Below are 14,166 nucleotides of genomic sequence, written 5' to 3' on the forward strand. Positions count from 1 at the left end.
AATCGTGAATCCTTAAAACTTGTCTTTAAACCAAAAAAATAGAGCTCTTATTGTAGACAATACTATACTTCCAAAAAATTAAAAAAAAAAGATTACACTTCTGAGGAAGATTTTTAACTCTATTTAGGTTATGTATTTAATCTGGACTTGGTATCATGAGTTTCGCACAAGTGATGCCATTTGGAGCCTCTGGTTTTTCTCTTTGACAAACAGATTTTCACTTTTACTAGCCATATAGATGAAAAATTATGTCTTGGTATGGTTTTAATGTGCATTTTTATAAATATGCAAGATGGTAAATTTTTTTCAAATTTTCAGAATTATTTAAAGAAATATATGTGAATGATCTGGTTATATCTTTTCCTTATGTTTCTACGAAGTTATAGTCTTTCCCCTCCTTTTTTTTAAAGCATCTTAAAATCTTTTCTTTTTAAAACTGATTAGAGTTCCAGCCATTCGTTTGACGTGTACATTTCATAAATTTTCTCAAAACTTACCAGTTGTATTTTTACTTTATTGCATTATTTTTGCCATGCAGAATTTTCTTTCATTTATTTTTTAGCAATCTTTTTTTAATTTTTGCTTTTCAGTTGTCATAGTTATAAAGTTTTTCATACAGTGAGATTAAAGAGGTATTCACATATTTTAGTATTCATAAGTTTGCATTTAGATTCCTGATGCATTTAGAATTTAGTTTTGTGTATCATGTTAAGCCTGGATCCAGTTTTACTTCTCAGTGGCTCTGATTTATAAAAGAGTTTATCTTTGTCCCGGTGATTTGAGATGCCACCATCATATATTAAATATCCGTATGTAATTAAGTCTATTTCTGGACTTTCTATTTTATTACTATTCTTTCTGTCAATTAATGAGCCAGCACCATGCTTTTATTTATAGCGGCTTTACTTTATAGTGTGTTTTTTATAAAGGCTGTATAGTGTCTTTTAATGTCTGGTAGGATAACTTCTACCTTATAGTTTTTTCAGTATTTTCCTGGCTATTCTTGCATGTTTGCCCATATGAAACTTAAAGTGCTTTTTGATATTTTATTGGAATTGGGTTGAAATTTAATAGAACTGATTTATCAGGAGTTTTAAAATGTTTTCCTCATACAGATTTTTAGGAGTTTTAATTTTCTTCCTACAAATGTTATACATTTCTTGTTAAATTTATTTCTATTATATTTAATCATTATTCTGTTTTTAATTGATGGTTGTCTTCTGTGTTTTCTACATAGTTATTACTTGAGTATGTAAAGGCTATTGAGCTTTATGTATTTTTTATCCATACTTTTCATTGTTTAAATTACTTATCATTTACCATTAAATCAATTATCATTGATTCTCAAAGATTTTCAAAGTATTGTCATATCATTTGCAAATAGAGATATTTTACTTTTTCCCTAACAATTCTTGTGCTTCTGACAGATTTCTTTTGTCTGATTGAATTAGGTATTAATAATAGTGCTATAGGTAATGGTAGTAGATAGTGGTAACAGAGATAGTGGACATTTTTGCTTTGTTTACGCTCCCAGTGGAAATGCCTCTGCTACCGTAATAAGATACTGGCTTCAGGATTATGATGTGTGTTTGTGTGAAAAGTGAAGGTCGCTTGGTCATGTCCAACTCTTTGCGACCCCATGGACTATACACCCATGGAATTCTCCAGGCCAGAATACTGGAGTGGGTAGCCATTCCCTTCTCCAGGGGATCTTCCCAACCCAAGGTTTGAATCTGGGTCTCCCTCATTGCAGGCAGATTCTTTACCATTTGAGCCACGAGGGAAGCCCCATGTGTGTGTATGTACAATCATTTTAGGAAAATGGCCATTAATTGCAATTTTCTCAAATGTTTTGTATCAGGAATGGGTATTAAATTTTGTTAAAGAGTTTTTCAGCATCAATGGAGATAGTCTTAGGTTTTTTTTTCCCCTGTTACATCTGTTAGCACGTTATATTAATAAGATTTCCTACTATTCAGTCAGTTTTATATTCCAGAATAAATTTCAGTTGGTTGTGGTATATTATTTTTTACATGATGCTGGATTCTATCTGCTAATATTTAATATAGTATACTTTTACATTGTTACCCTTAAATAATATTAGTCTGTAGTTTTCATACATGTGTTCATGTGTGTGTTTGCACAATCTTTACTCAAGTTTTGATATCATTGTTTGATATCAGACTTGCTTCATGAAAAACAGGAAGATTTTTCCTTATATTCAGTACTTTTGAACTGTTTAAAGTTTTGATATGATTACCCTATGAAACAATCTTGATTGTGCCTTTTAGTGGGGTTAGTTCTTTGACCAGCTTCTCTGTTTTATTTTTTCAGAAATCAGTCTCTTTAAACTTTCTACGTCTAGTGGGGTCAGTTTTGGTAACCTTTCTGAACAAAATTATTTATTTCATCTGGATTTTCAAATATATTTTCATAGAGATCTGTAAAAAAGTCTATTAGGAATTTAAAATATTTCATTTCTCTTTTTTGATTTGTTATTTTGTAAATTTCTACTTCCTTTTTTTCCTCAGATCAACTTGTGGTCTATTTTGTAAATTTAAAAAATCAAAGATTTTGTTTTACTCATGAGGTCTACTAAAAAAAAATCTACCTCATTCATTCCTTAGTTTTTAATTTTATTACTTCCCACTGCTTTCTTTTGTTTTACTTTGTCATACTTTTTGTAGTTTTTTTTTTCTAATTTTATTTTATTTTTAAACTTTACATAATTGTATGAGTTTTGCCAAATATCAAAATGAATCCACCACAGGTATACATGTGTTCCCCATCCCGAACCCTCCTCCCTCCTCCCTCCCCATACCATCCCTCTGGGCCGTCCCAGTGCACCAGCCCCAAGCATCCAGCATCGTGCATCGAACCTGGACTGGCAACTCGTTTCCTACATGATATTTTACATGTTTCATTGCCATTCTCCCAAATCTCTGTTGAACTAGAAATTTGTTGACATTTATGTTTTTATTGATAAATAAAATGCTGTGTTTTTAATTTTGATACTATAAATTTAGTACTGTGAATTTTCCTATGGTCACTTATTTTAAATGTAGCCAGACATCTGATATTTAAGGCTTTCATTATTTTCTTTATAGGAATTATGGAATTTGCATATTTTCCCTTTTTGGCTGGGTGGAAGTTCTTTTTTTGTCGTCGTTAGTTATTTCTAGTTTTATTGCATTGTAATCTAAGTGTGTTTTATAACATTTCTACATTATGAAATTCACTAACAGTTTGTTTCCTAATACAGAATATGATCAATACAAACTGGATAGATATATTCTCTATAATAAAAATGAGATATTTTCACAAAATCTACCTTATTGTGTTAATTATGTCTTATTCATTCCCCAATGCCAGTACTTCATCTGTCTTTGAATTATTTATTAAAGTCTACCAATTGTTAGTGTACTTCTCTCTTTGTCCCCTTGTGTCTCTTACAGTGTTTGCTGATGGCTTGTTATTCAGAGTGTAAATATTCATAGTAAATATGACTGATAGACAGTTATCTTTATTGTGCTTTTGGTTTTGAGCATTAAATTATACCCTTCTTGGAGTGCCCCTCACTGCTTTCTTCTTGTTTCCCTTTGCCTGGAAATTCCTTTTCCCGTGCCTTTATTTTTAGCTTTCTTGAATCGCTTTGTTTTAGATGTGAATTTTGTGTACCACATTGAGTTGTAGTAGTGTTTTGCTTTCTGATACAAATTGAAAATCTTTTTTTGGGTGTGTGTATGCTTTGATGATTTATAATGTAATTCCTCATTTTAATTTTTTAATAATTAAAAATAACAAATGAACATATGAAGATCTTTTTAATAGATAATTTAATTTTGCTCACATTGATTGATATGAATAATATGTCTGGTGTAAATTCTCTCAAATTATTTTATAATTATGTATTATGTAATGTTTGCTATGTTTCTTTATCTAAGGGTGCTCTTTGGGACTTTATTTTTAAATTTAGAAAAGTTATATTTTTGTTTTATTGGATATCTTTTATTATCTGGTTTGTTAAGATTTTAATTGTATTCCATAATTCCTATCTATTGCCTTAACAGCAGTCACTGACATTGAACTTACTTTAGCTTTCTTTTACCCTCTACCTTTTCCTTCTATTTTCAAAGTGCATTATTTCTACCTTATCTCAATATATAAATTTTGTATGTTAATTTTCCACCTTTGTTTCCTTGTAGGGGTAGGAATGGAAGATTAATATAATCTACATTTTTAGTTATTCAGATTTTTACCATTGTTCTTACTGCTGAGGTGTTCCTTCCTGTCTTTGAACAGATGAAACTTATCCTCTAGTAGATTTAGATTTCATGAGGAGGGCTTATATAATATAGAATTCTCCAAGTTCTTGTATGTTTAAAATTGTTTTTCCATAACCTTAATATTTGAAGTACATCTTGGTTGGACGGCCTATACTTTCTTTTATTGTGTTTTTTGAAAATGTTATCTCTTTGCTTTGTGTGCTGTTTTTGAGATTTCTGATGAGAGTGTGATTCTTTTGCCCTTCCAGATATGTAGGCCTTGAGGTTTATTTTTCATATTTTTGATAGTTTTACTAGGTGTTTTAACTATTTCTTTGGAACAAAGTACTTAAGTTAGTGTCTTAAAAGCAACTAGTATTATGTATTATCTCAGCGTTTCTGCAAGTCATGAATTCAGGAGCAACTTTCCTCGTAGCTCCGGTTTGAGTTTCTCATAGGGTTGTAGTCATCTGAAGGATTGACTCAGATCTGCTTTTAAGATAACTCACACACATGCTGGCAGTTTGGTGTTCAATTCTACACATGAGCTTCTCCACAGAGCTTCATGACACCCTTATGCCTTGATGGTTGGCTTCCCTCAGAGTGATTGACCCAAGAGAGAGCAAAATGGAAGCTGCAGTGTCTTTTATGGCCTAGCCTCAGTTTTTTAATTGTGGATGAGATGCTAAATTGGTCCCTGTTCTCCTTTCTTCACTAGAAATAGAAGTTTCTTGGCTTCCATAATTTTTATGGAAAATTAAATTTCCCTCATCCTGTTCATCTTCTCTTTGTGATATTTCAGTTACATATATGTTAGACTATTCAGGGTGTAGAATCTATTATTTTACTATGAAGAGCACTGATATTTTATCAGTCAGTTAGCTTGGCTGAACTCAAACTTTTCTAGGCAATAGTTCAAATCTTTGTTCAGTTGTGTAGACTTTTACCTGGCTGCTTGGAGTCTGCACACAGTTGCATAGTTTTGAGGTCAGCTAGATATTTGGGCAGAATTTATATGAAAAATTTTTGGTTCTCCTCTGTATCTCTCAGTTCTGAATTATCTCGCTTCATTTTGTATCTCTTGTAGTTACTCTGAGCTCTGTTTCACATTCTGTCGATAAACTCCAGTTTTCTGTTTAAGGATTCTGTCTTAGTGAGGCCTTCCCTGATGATGCTATTTAAAAATTGCAGAGCCACTAATACCTTTCTGGTGCTTCATTTTTTTTTTTTTTTAAAACACAACTGTTATTTATCAACAGTTAACACAGTATGTGTTTTAACTTTTTTTATTTTTATTTTAACGTTTTTTGTTTTTAGAATGTAAGTTCTTTGAGAGTCTATATACTTTCTTCTTGATCTGTGCTATTTCTTCAGTTACTAGAAAAGCTCAGATTGATGCTTAATAAATACTTGTATTAATGAATGAATCAATGCATTAATTAATTTCATTTCCTGTCTCTTGTATAGTACTCGAAAGGCAGTGGATGAGGAAGAGGAAGCAGTTGAAGAGCGTCGAAATATGCGAACTATTTGGGTGACAGGCAGAAAAGGTTTAAGTGAAAGGGAAGCAGCAACCCTTATAGTAGAAGAAGCCAGAATGATTCTGCAGCAGGACTTAGTTGAAATGGGAGTGCAATGGAATCTACATTCCTTTCTAAATTCTGATACACACTCACTGACCAGCAGTGAGTCAGAAGTAAAAGAACACAAATTTATACCTCAAACTAAGAGTTCTTATAAAAGATTAACATCAAAGAAAAAAAGTGACACAATATTTAGTGATTCTGTTAATCACTTACCAGATACCATGCAAGATTTAGATAAAAGTAGAGAACATACAGATTCCTTTTATTATAAATTTCAGGATGGGAATCAAGAGTGTCATCATTCCATCTCCAGAGGGAAAAAACAGGCTTCTTTGAGTATTAAAAAAGGAAAGCTAGGAACTTCTCTGAATGAGGGGAAAGCAAGCACTTCGAAAGTTGTTCGGACTCTCTCATCACGGAAAACAAAAAGAGAAGCTTTAAATTTTAGTTCAGAAAAAGTGAGTACAATCTCTCAATCTTGGAAACATGGTAAGCATCGAAAACGATCCAGCGACAGTAGCCCTGTGAAAGACACAAAGATGCGTAGAATCAATTTACAAGAACGGACTATGTCTAATTCTATTCATTGTGAAGACTCTTTTACTTTAGATGAGATGAGTATGGAATTTAGAAGTCCAGAGCCATTTGCTAAAAATGTATCTTTCCGTGCTGAGAGAAGATGTAACATAATACCATTTGCATCACAAACAGAACAAAGTTGTTCTAGGAACAATAAAATACCTAATGATATTCTTGGGGAACACTTGATCACAGGATCTCAGAGTAAACATGTGATTCAAGCCACTAGTGTGGTCAGTGAAAATGGAAGAGAATTAGCTGTTGAATCAGAAAAAAAAAATAAAGTGATACAAAATGATTCAAAAATCCAGAATGTTTATGTGAAACACCATGACACCCATCCAATTAACCAGTGCCTGGAAAAGCAGTTTAATAAAGAGACAAATACTCACATCAAACTGAATACAACAGTAGCAAAACAAATACCCTATGAGACAGACAGTAGTTATTTGAATAGAGACTCAAATGTTATTATGAAATGTGAAAGTACAAAGTTTAATGTTGAGGAAAATAAATCAAGTAATCTTAAGGCATCAGGAGATATCATAAGCAGCATTGAGATACCCAGTGAAGTACATCTACCAAGTGGAGCATTTGGTAAATTAAGAGGCCAGCCTGAGAATATTCTAAATACTCCTAGAGTACAAGGAAGAACAGATGCTTATGCAGCAGACAGAACTAAAAATAATTGTGTTTCTGACTTAGGTTTAGATCTCTGTGATCTTGAAGATAGTTTCTACCTGGATACTCAGTCAGAGAAAATAATTCAGCAGATAGCAACTGCAAATGCCAACCAAGAAGGACCCAAGGATACCAGCCTGGCAACAGGGATGATTCAGAAGAACCTAGACAAACAGAGCTCAATGAGCTCCTTTCAGAAAGAGACTCATGTTGCTTTTCCAGGCGAACAGCATTCACTAGAAATGACAAATCATTTGAAACATAAGACTGTAGATGTTGTGAAGCAAAGCACTGATTCACATGAGGTTGATACCCTGACTCCAGAAAGGCCAATTTTTTATTCTCCAATACTAGTAGGGGAAAATGGCCCATGTTTTAAAGGCAGTGAACTTTCTGTTACTGACTCCCAATTAAATAGTTTTCTTCAAGGTTATCAAACACAAGAAACTATGAAGCCAGTTATACCTGTGATTCCTCAAAAGAGAATTCCTACTGATACAGAAGTAGAGTGTCTGCCAGTTCCTGAAACAAGTTTGAATTTGAGTGGTAGTTTACTGTTTGACAGTTTCAGTGAAGACTACCTTGTAGAAGAACAACGACCTGATGGACAAGAAAAAGAACACCTTCCTTCTGAAATAACATCAGTCCATTTCGATGATTCTCTGTGTCTACAACCAGAGGGCATAATTAAAAAACCAGATATGAATGAGAATCAAGATAATCAGCAGCCATTGTCTTGTTTCAGTGATGAGTCTATTATATTTTCAGAAATCGATTCTGTCCAGATGGTTGCAGCTTTGGACAATGTAGACATAGTTCCTGTCCAGGAGAAACATAATACTGCAGAATCTCTAAAAATACTGAAACTGAGTGATCAAGTGACTGTAGGTAATGATGATTCCCAAAGAGAAGTAATTGGAGAAGAAAAAGATAAAAGGTCTCAAAAATCCAAGTTAACTGGCACAAGGCAAGATAATTCATTTCTATGGTCAGGAGCATCATTTGATTTAAGTCCAGGACTGCAAAGGATTTTAGACCAAGTGTCCAGTCCTCTAGAAAATGAAAAGCCAAAATTAACTGCTACAGACTTGCCTGGTTTGAATGGAGAAAATGCAGAGGTAAATGACAGACAAGTGATTTCAAATACGGAGCCAAATCAAGTACAAGGAATTCCATTTTCACCTAAAATTGTAGTAAGAGGCAATCTTGAGGCACTACAGAACGATGTCATTCATGGTGAAACCTCCCTCTTGCCTTGTAAAGAAAACTGTATAGTTCGTGATAATGGACTCATTCCTCCTACACCTATTCCTTCTGATTCTAAGTTGGCATTTCCAGATATTCTTGGAACATCTGTGAAACTTAAGAAAATTAGTCATGGTTTTAAACTTGGTGAAAGTTCTTCATTTTGCTCACCTTCCAATAATAAAAACCATGATTTACATCCAGAGAGTAGAAATGGTTTTAAAGATAACAGTTCTATTAGAGACACAAATTTTTCACCACAGTTACTGCAGAATGGATCACAGTTAACTCTAGCCTCATGCAGTCCTGAAAGTTTGGCCATAATTGATGTAGCAAGTAACCAAACTCTCTTTCAAACATTCATGAAGGAATGGCAAAGCAAAACTCGATTCTCCATCTCACTGGCTTGTGAAAAGATCAGTAATTTGACATCTTCTAAAAGTGCTACTATTGGTGGTATGTTTAAGCAAGGTAAGATTAAAAAAAAATCTTTTACATTTGTATGTAAAATAGTGTGACTGAGACTTTGCAGAATTGGATATTAAATGTAATAAATTTGTTCAAAGTTTAATAAGTTTCTCCTGTGTAGGTTTACATGTAGAACAGCTTTGTTGTTCAGTGCAACTCTGTATAAGAGATGGGGGACATCTGGACACATGGGTAGGAGAGCTGAGCAGTGAGGCCAAGAGCGCAAAGCTGGTAGACTGAAAAAGTGTAGACCACTAGGACATTGTTTGTTCCTCTGGCTCTGATCTGTTGTTGTGCCTGGGGTCTATCAATCCTGTGTCTGCCTCCTTCCAAGTAGGCCAGAGAGCCCATCTGAACAGCCTTGCTATAGCAGCTCCCCACAGGAGTTCCATACCAGTGTTGTCGCCCAAGTCACTGACCCAGCAGCCAAGCTTATTGCGACTGGAGACACCACAGCTGGTGTGTCTGGTTCAGAGGCCAGAATTGGAACAGTGTTTGACAGCTTAATGCTTCAGGAACCTGTCTGTTAAATATAGCTCTTCTATGCCATTCTGGGCTTTGCCCTGGCTGAGGCCATAGGGCTTTTCTGTTTGGTTGTCTTGCTCATCTCTTTATTTTGTGAGGCTCTGTGGTAGTTTCTCATATATATCTGCTGCTTTAGCTCTTGGTCATGCCTAGTGTTAGTGTAAAGTGTGCTGAGCTTTACCATTAAACACATTTCTCTTAAATCATATATATATACACATATATATGGAGAAGGCGATGGCACCCCACTCCAGTACTCTTGCCTGGAAAATCCCATGGATGGAGGAGCCCGGTAGGCTGAAGTCTATGGGGTCGCTCAGAGTTGGACATGACTAAGCGACTTCACTTTCACTTTTCACCTTCATGCATTGGAGAAGGAAATGGCAACCCACTCCAGTATTCTTGCCTGGAGAATCCCAGGGATGGGGGAGCCTGGTGGGCTGCCGTCTATGGGGTCGCACAGAGTTGGACATGACTGAAGCAACTTAGCAGCAGCACACATATATATGTAATAATCATATATATATATAATATATTAGTTTGAATATGTTTCTAAAATTTAAGATGTATATTTTGAATATGGTTCAGCTTTTTTGTGGCACCATAATGATATGGTTTTAATTAATTAAAATATAAATGATTTACAGTATTGAATTAATTTTGGGTATATAGTGATTTGGGTATATAGTGATTCAGTTTTTTATAGATTATACTCCATTTAATGTAATTGTAAAATAATGGTTCTATTTCCCTTTTCTGTACAATATATTCTTATGGCTGACTGATACATTGTAGTTTGTACTAATTAATCTTCTACTGTTATCTTGCCCCTCACACCTCCTTATCCTCAATCACTGATTTATTCTCTTTGTTTGTGAGTCTGTTTATCTTTAGTTATATTTGTTTGTTTAATTCTTTAGGTTCCACATATAAATGATAAAATACAGTATTTGTCTTTCTGTATGACTTATTTTACTCAGGTCCATTCATGTTGTTGCAAATGGCAGACATGATGGTTTGTATTAATTATCATTGCTCATGGGGAGCCTGGTGGGCTGCCGTCTATGGGGTCGCACAGAGTTGGACATGACTGAAGCGACTTAGCAGCAGCAGCAGCATGAATTATTTTCTCTTAAACTGTAATATCCTTATTCACTTATGTCATAACAGAAGTACCTAACAAATAGGCACTTTATTTTCAGTGTGTATTAGCTTGTTTGCCAAGACTTATCTCAAGTAGAATTTATAACTCCACTGATAGTCATGAATTCTGTACTGCAGTGTTGACCACAAAGCCTCACAGGACTCTTCCAGGTTTTCAGAGACTTGAAACTTTTAGTCAAATAATACCATGTATTCCTGTCTTATTTCATGACAGTAATGATTCAGTATTATGGGGGATAGCTGTAGTCAGCTTGACAACATGTTGTGGAAATCAAAGATTCGATGAAATTTCTTAAATCTCTGTATTATGAATCAATTTGTTCATAAAGTTCTAAGTATTTGTTTGCTACTCAACTCAGGAAGAATATGTGTTAATGACAAGTTTTATGTACCTTCAGTGTTAACTAGTTCTTTCTATTTTTCATCCAACAAACAAAATTGAGTACATTTCCTGTGCTAGAAGTTAGAAAGATTAAAAACTTTCCACTTAAATTTAACAAATATGTGCCAGTTATTTTCCAGGTATTGGGGATATAATTGTAAATAAGATAGATTAGTTGTTGACCTAATGTTTTTGACCAGCGTCTTTGGAATTGAAAATGTATTATGTTAGGAAAAATGTTGACTGCATATACAAAACCATACCTAATTTTTAACCAGCAGCAGCAAGAGTCTTGGTTTTTCTAAGTGTTAAACTGTTAAAAACTGTTGGAGTTTCTAAGTGTTAAAAGTTGCTGAGTTTGCTGTAAATTTTTTGTGGTGTGCAAGGGTCTTTATTTTTGAGTTATAAAAATTCAAAATGCAGCTTTTGAAAAACTTGAAGTTAATTTTAAACTTAGTCATTATTACAGATCTCTTTTTAAGAAGTCTTTGGTAGATTTTTCATAGTGACAATTATCTTAATTGATGGGATGCCTAGAAAGATCTTATAAACATCTAAAAATGATTATCCATTTAATGCATATTGTAGGGGATCTGAAAAATTTGCTTATCAAATGGTTTTTATTATCATATTTAATGTTCAATTTAATGACTTTTAGAGATTTTTAACTATTTCACTTTGGATTTACATAGTTAGTTTCCCTCAAGAAGCCTCTATTAGAGATGATGGATTTCCTGTTAAAGACTGTGATGACATCTTACTGGTTGGGCTTGCAGTATGTTGGGGTGGAAAAGATGCTTACTATTTTTCACTGCAGAAGGAACAAAAGCATTCTGGTAAGTAATCACTATTTGGCTAAGTTATATAATTTTAATGCAACCTCTATGAGGATAGTGACTTTTTTGTTGAGAATAGTCTCCTGATACTTACCTAGACTTTATTTTTAGTAATAAGAAAACTCTTTTCATTTTTTAAAAAATCCTGGCTATTGTATACATTATTTCACATATTATCTGGAATAATGTTTTAAGAAGCACCCCCCAATCTCCCTTTCTCCCTTCTGCTTGTCACATGGAGCTATTAATACTATGTTTTCTTTCTGGGGGTAGTGAAGCCTTAAGGACTTGCTGGCCACCTAGAAAATTTGTTTCTGAAGACTGGGTCAAAGCAGTTTCTTTACAGGCTTGTTTCCTCCTATTTGGTATATCTGGAACTCATTTAGAGGCAATGATGAGCTAGACATCTACAGTAGTTGAATCACACAGGCTTTGGAAAGGTGATAGAGTTAAAAGGATATGATCTAGAAATAATTTGTGAGCTGATTATGGTGGTTGGATACCTAGTTGATTATTAGGTTTTAGAAGCAGAATTAATAAGGAAACATTTTAAAAGATGCGTGTAATGTCTATTCCTGAGTAAGCACGAAACATTTTCAGTTGTTTTGTAGGAAAACATCGTACGGTGAGTAGTTACTTGAACTTCTTTTATTTTAGATGTAGTTTTATACATTTATACTAAACTTCCCTGTAAAATGAGTTCCTTTTTTAAAAATTTACTTCCAAATAACTTTTTTGTCTTTAATTTCACATTCTGAGAAATGTAGATTTATTTTTAGAATCTTAATGTTTAGAATTTTCTCCTACCTAATTAGAGCTCATTCCTGTTGAGGTATTTCAAATCCTAAAAGATGATGCTGTGAAAGTGCTGTACTCAATATGTCAGCAAATTTGGAAAACTCAGCAGTGGCCACGGGACTGGAAAAGGTCAGTTTTCATTCCAATTCCAAAGAAAGGAAATGCCAAAGAATGCTCAAACTGCCACACAATTGCACTCATTTCACACACTAGTAAAGTAATGCTCAAAATTCTCCAAGCCAGGCTTCAGCAATATGTGAACCATGAACTTCCAGATGTTTAGGCTGGTTTTAGAAAAGGCAGAGGAACCAGAGATCAAATTGCCAACATCCGTTGGATCATTGAAAAAGCAAGAGAGTTCCAGAAAAACATCTATTTCTGCTTTATTGACTATGCCAAAGTCTTTGACTGTGTGGATCACAATAAACTGTGGAAAATTCTGAAAGAGATGGGAATACCAGACCACCTGACCTGCCTCTTGAGAAACCTGTATGCAGGTCAGGAAGCAACAATTAGAACTAGACATGGAACAACAGACTGGTTCCAAATAGGCAAAGGAGTACATCAAGGCTGTATATGGAGAAGAAAATGGCAACCCACTCCAGTATTCTTGTCTAGAGAATCCTGTGGACAGAGGAGCCTGGTGGGCTGCTGTCCATAGGGTTGCATAGAGTTGAACATGACTGAAGCAACTTAGCATGTATATTGTCACCCTGCTTATTTAACTTATATGCAGAGTACATCATGAGAAATGCTGGGCTGCAAGAAGCACAAGCTGGAATCAAGATTGCCGGGAGAAATATCAATAACCTCAGATATGCAGATGACACTACCCTTATGGCAGAAAGTGAAGAAGAACTAAAGAGCCTCTTGATCAAAGTGAAAGAGGAGAGTGAAAAAGTTGGCTTAAAGCTCAACATTCAAAAAACTAAGATCATTTCATCCGGTCTCATCACTTCATGGCAGTAGATGGGGAAACAGTGGAAACACTGTCAGACTTTATTTTTTTGGGCTCCAAAATCACTGCAGATGGTGATTGCAGCCATGAAATTAAAAGATGCTTACTCCTTGGAAGGAAAGTTATGACCAACCTAGATAGCATATTCAAAAGCAGAGACATTACTTTGCCAACAAAGGTCCATCTAGTCAAAGCTATGGTTTTTCCTGTGGTCATGTATGGATGTGAGAGTTGGACTATAAAGAAAGCTGAGTGCCGAAGAATTGATGCTTTTGAACTGTGGTGTTGGAGAAGACTCTTGAGAGTCCCTTGGACTGCAAGGAGATCCAACCAGTCCATCCTAAAGGAGATCAGTCCTGGGTGTTCATTGGGAGGACTGATGTTGAAGCTGAAACTCCAATACTTTGGCCACCTGATGCGAAGAGCTGACTCATTTGAAAAGATCCTGATGCTGGGAAAGATTGAGGGCAGGAGGAGAAGGGGACGACAGAGGATGAGATGGTTGGATGGCATCACCGACTCAATCACATGAGTTTGTGTAGGCTCCGGGAGTTGGTGAGGGACAGGGAGGCCTTGGTGTGCTGCAGTTCACCGGGTCGCAAGGAGTCGGACATGACTTAGCAACTGAACTGAACTGAACTGAATTAGATCATTATAAATCACCTAGCCCAAACCTTAA

At 34.9% G+C, this 14,166-nt stretch overlaps 1 protein-coding gene across 7 annotated transcripts in view; it reads left to right on the top strand.

Moving 5' to 3' along the window:
- The window catches only part of POLQ (DNA polymerase theta), a 105,452-nt gene that overhangs the window by 49,421 nt on the left and 41,865 nt on the right, over positions 1 to 14,166 (top strand). For all 7 annotated transcript variants that reach the window (XR_015164871.1, XR_015164872.1, XR_015164873.1 and 4 more), the window contains 2 exons: positions 5,733 to 8,827; positions 11,588 to 11,731. Coding sequence is in view for 4 of the 7 variants with exons in the window: in XM_086403990.1 (XP_086260116.1) it covers positions 5,733 to 8,827; positions 11,588 to 11,731 (3,239 nt within the window). In the remaining 3 variants the exon portion in view is untranslated. The remainder of the gene's footprint in view (positions 1 to 5,732; positions 8,828 to 11,587; positions 11,732 to 14,166) is intronic.

The sequence above is a fragment of the Bos grunniens genome, chromosome 1, assembly GCF_055505025.1.
Source record: "Bos grunniens cultivar Pamir isolate PY7600 chromosome 1, Bosgru_T2T1.0, whole genome shotgun sequence".
Lineage (NCBI taxonomy): Eukaryota > Metazoa > Chordata > Mammalia > Artiodactyla > Bovidae > Bos > Bos grunniens.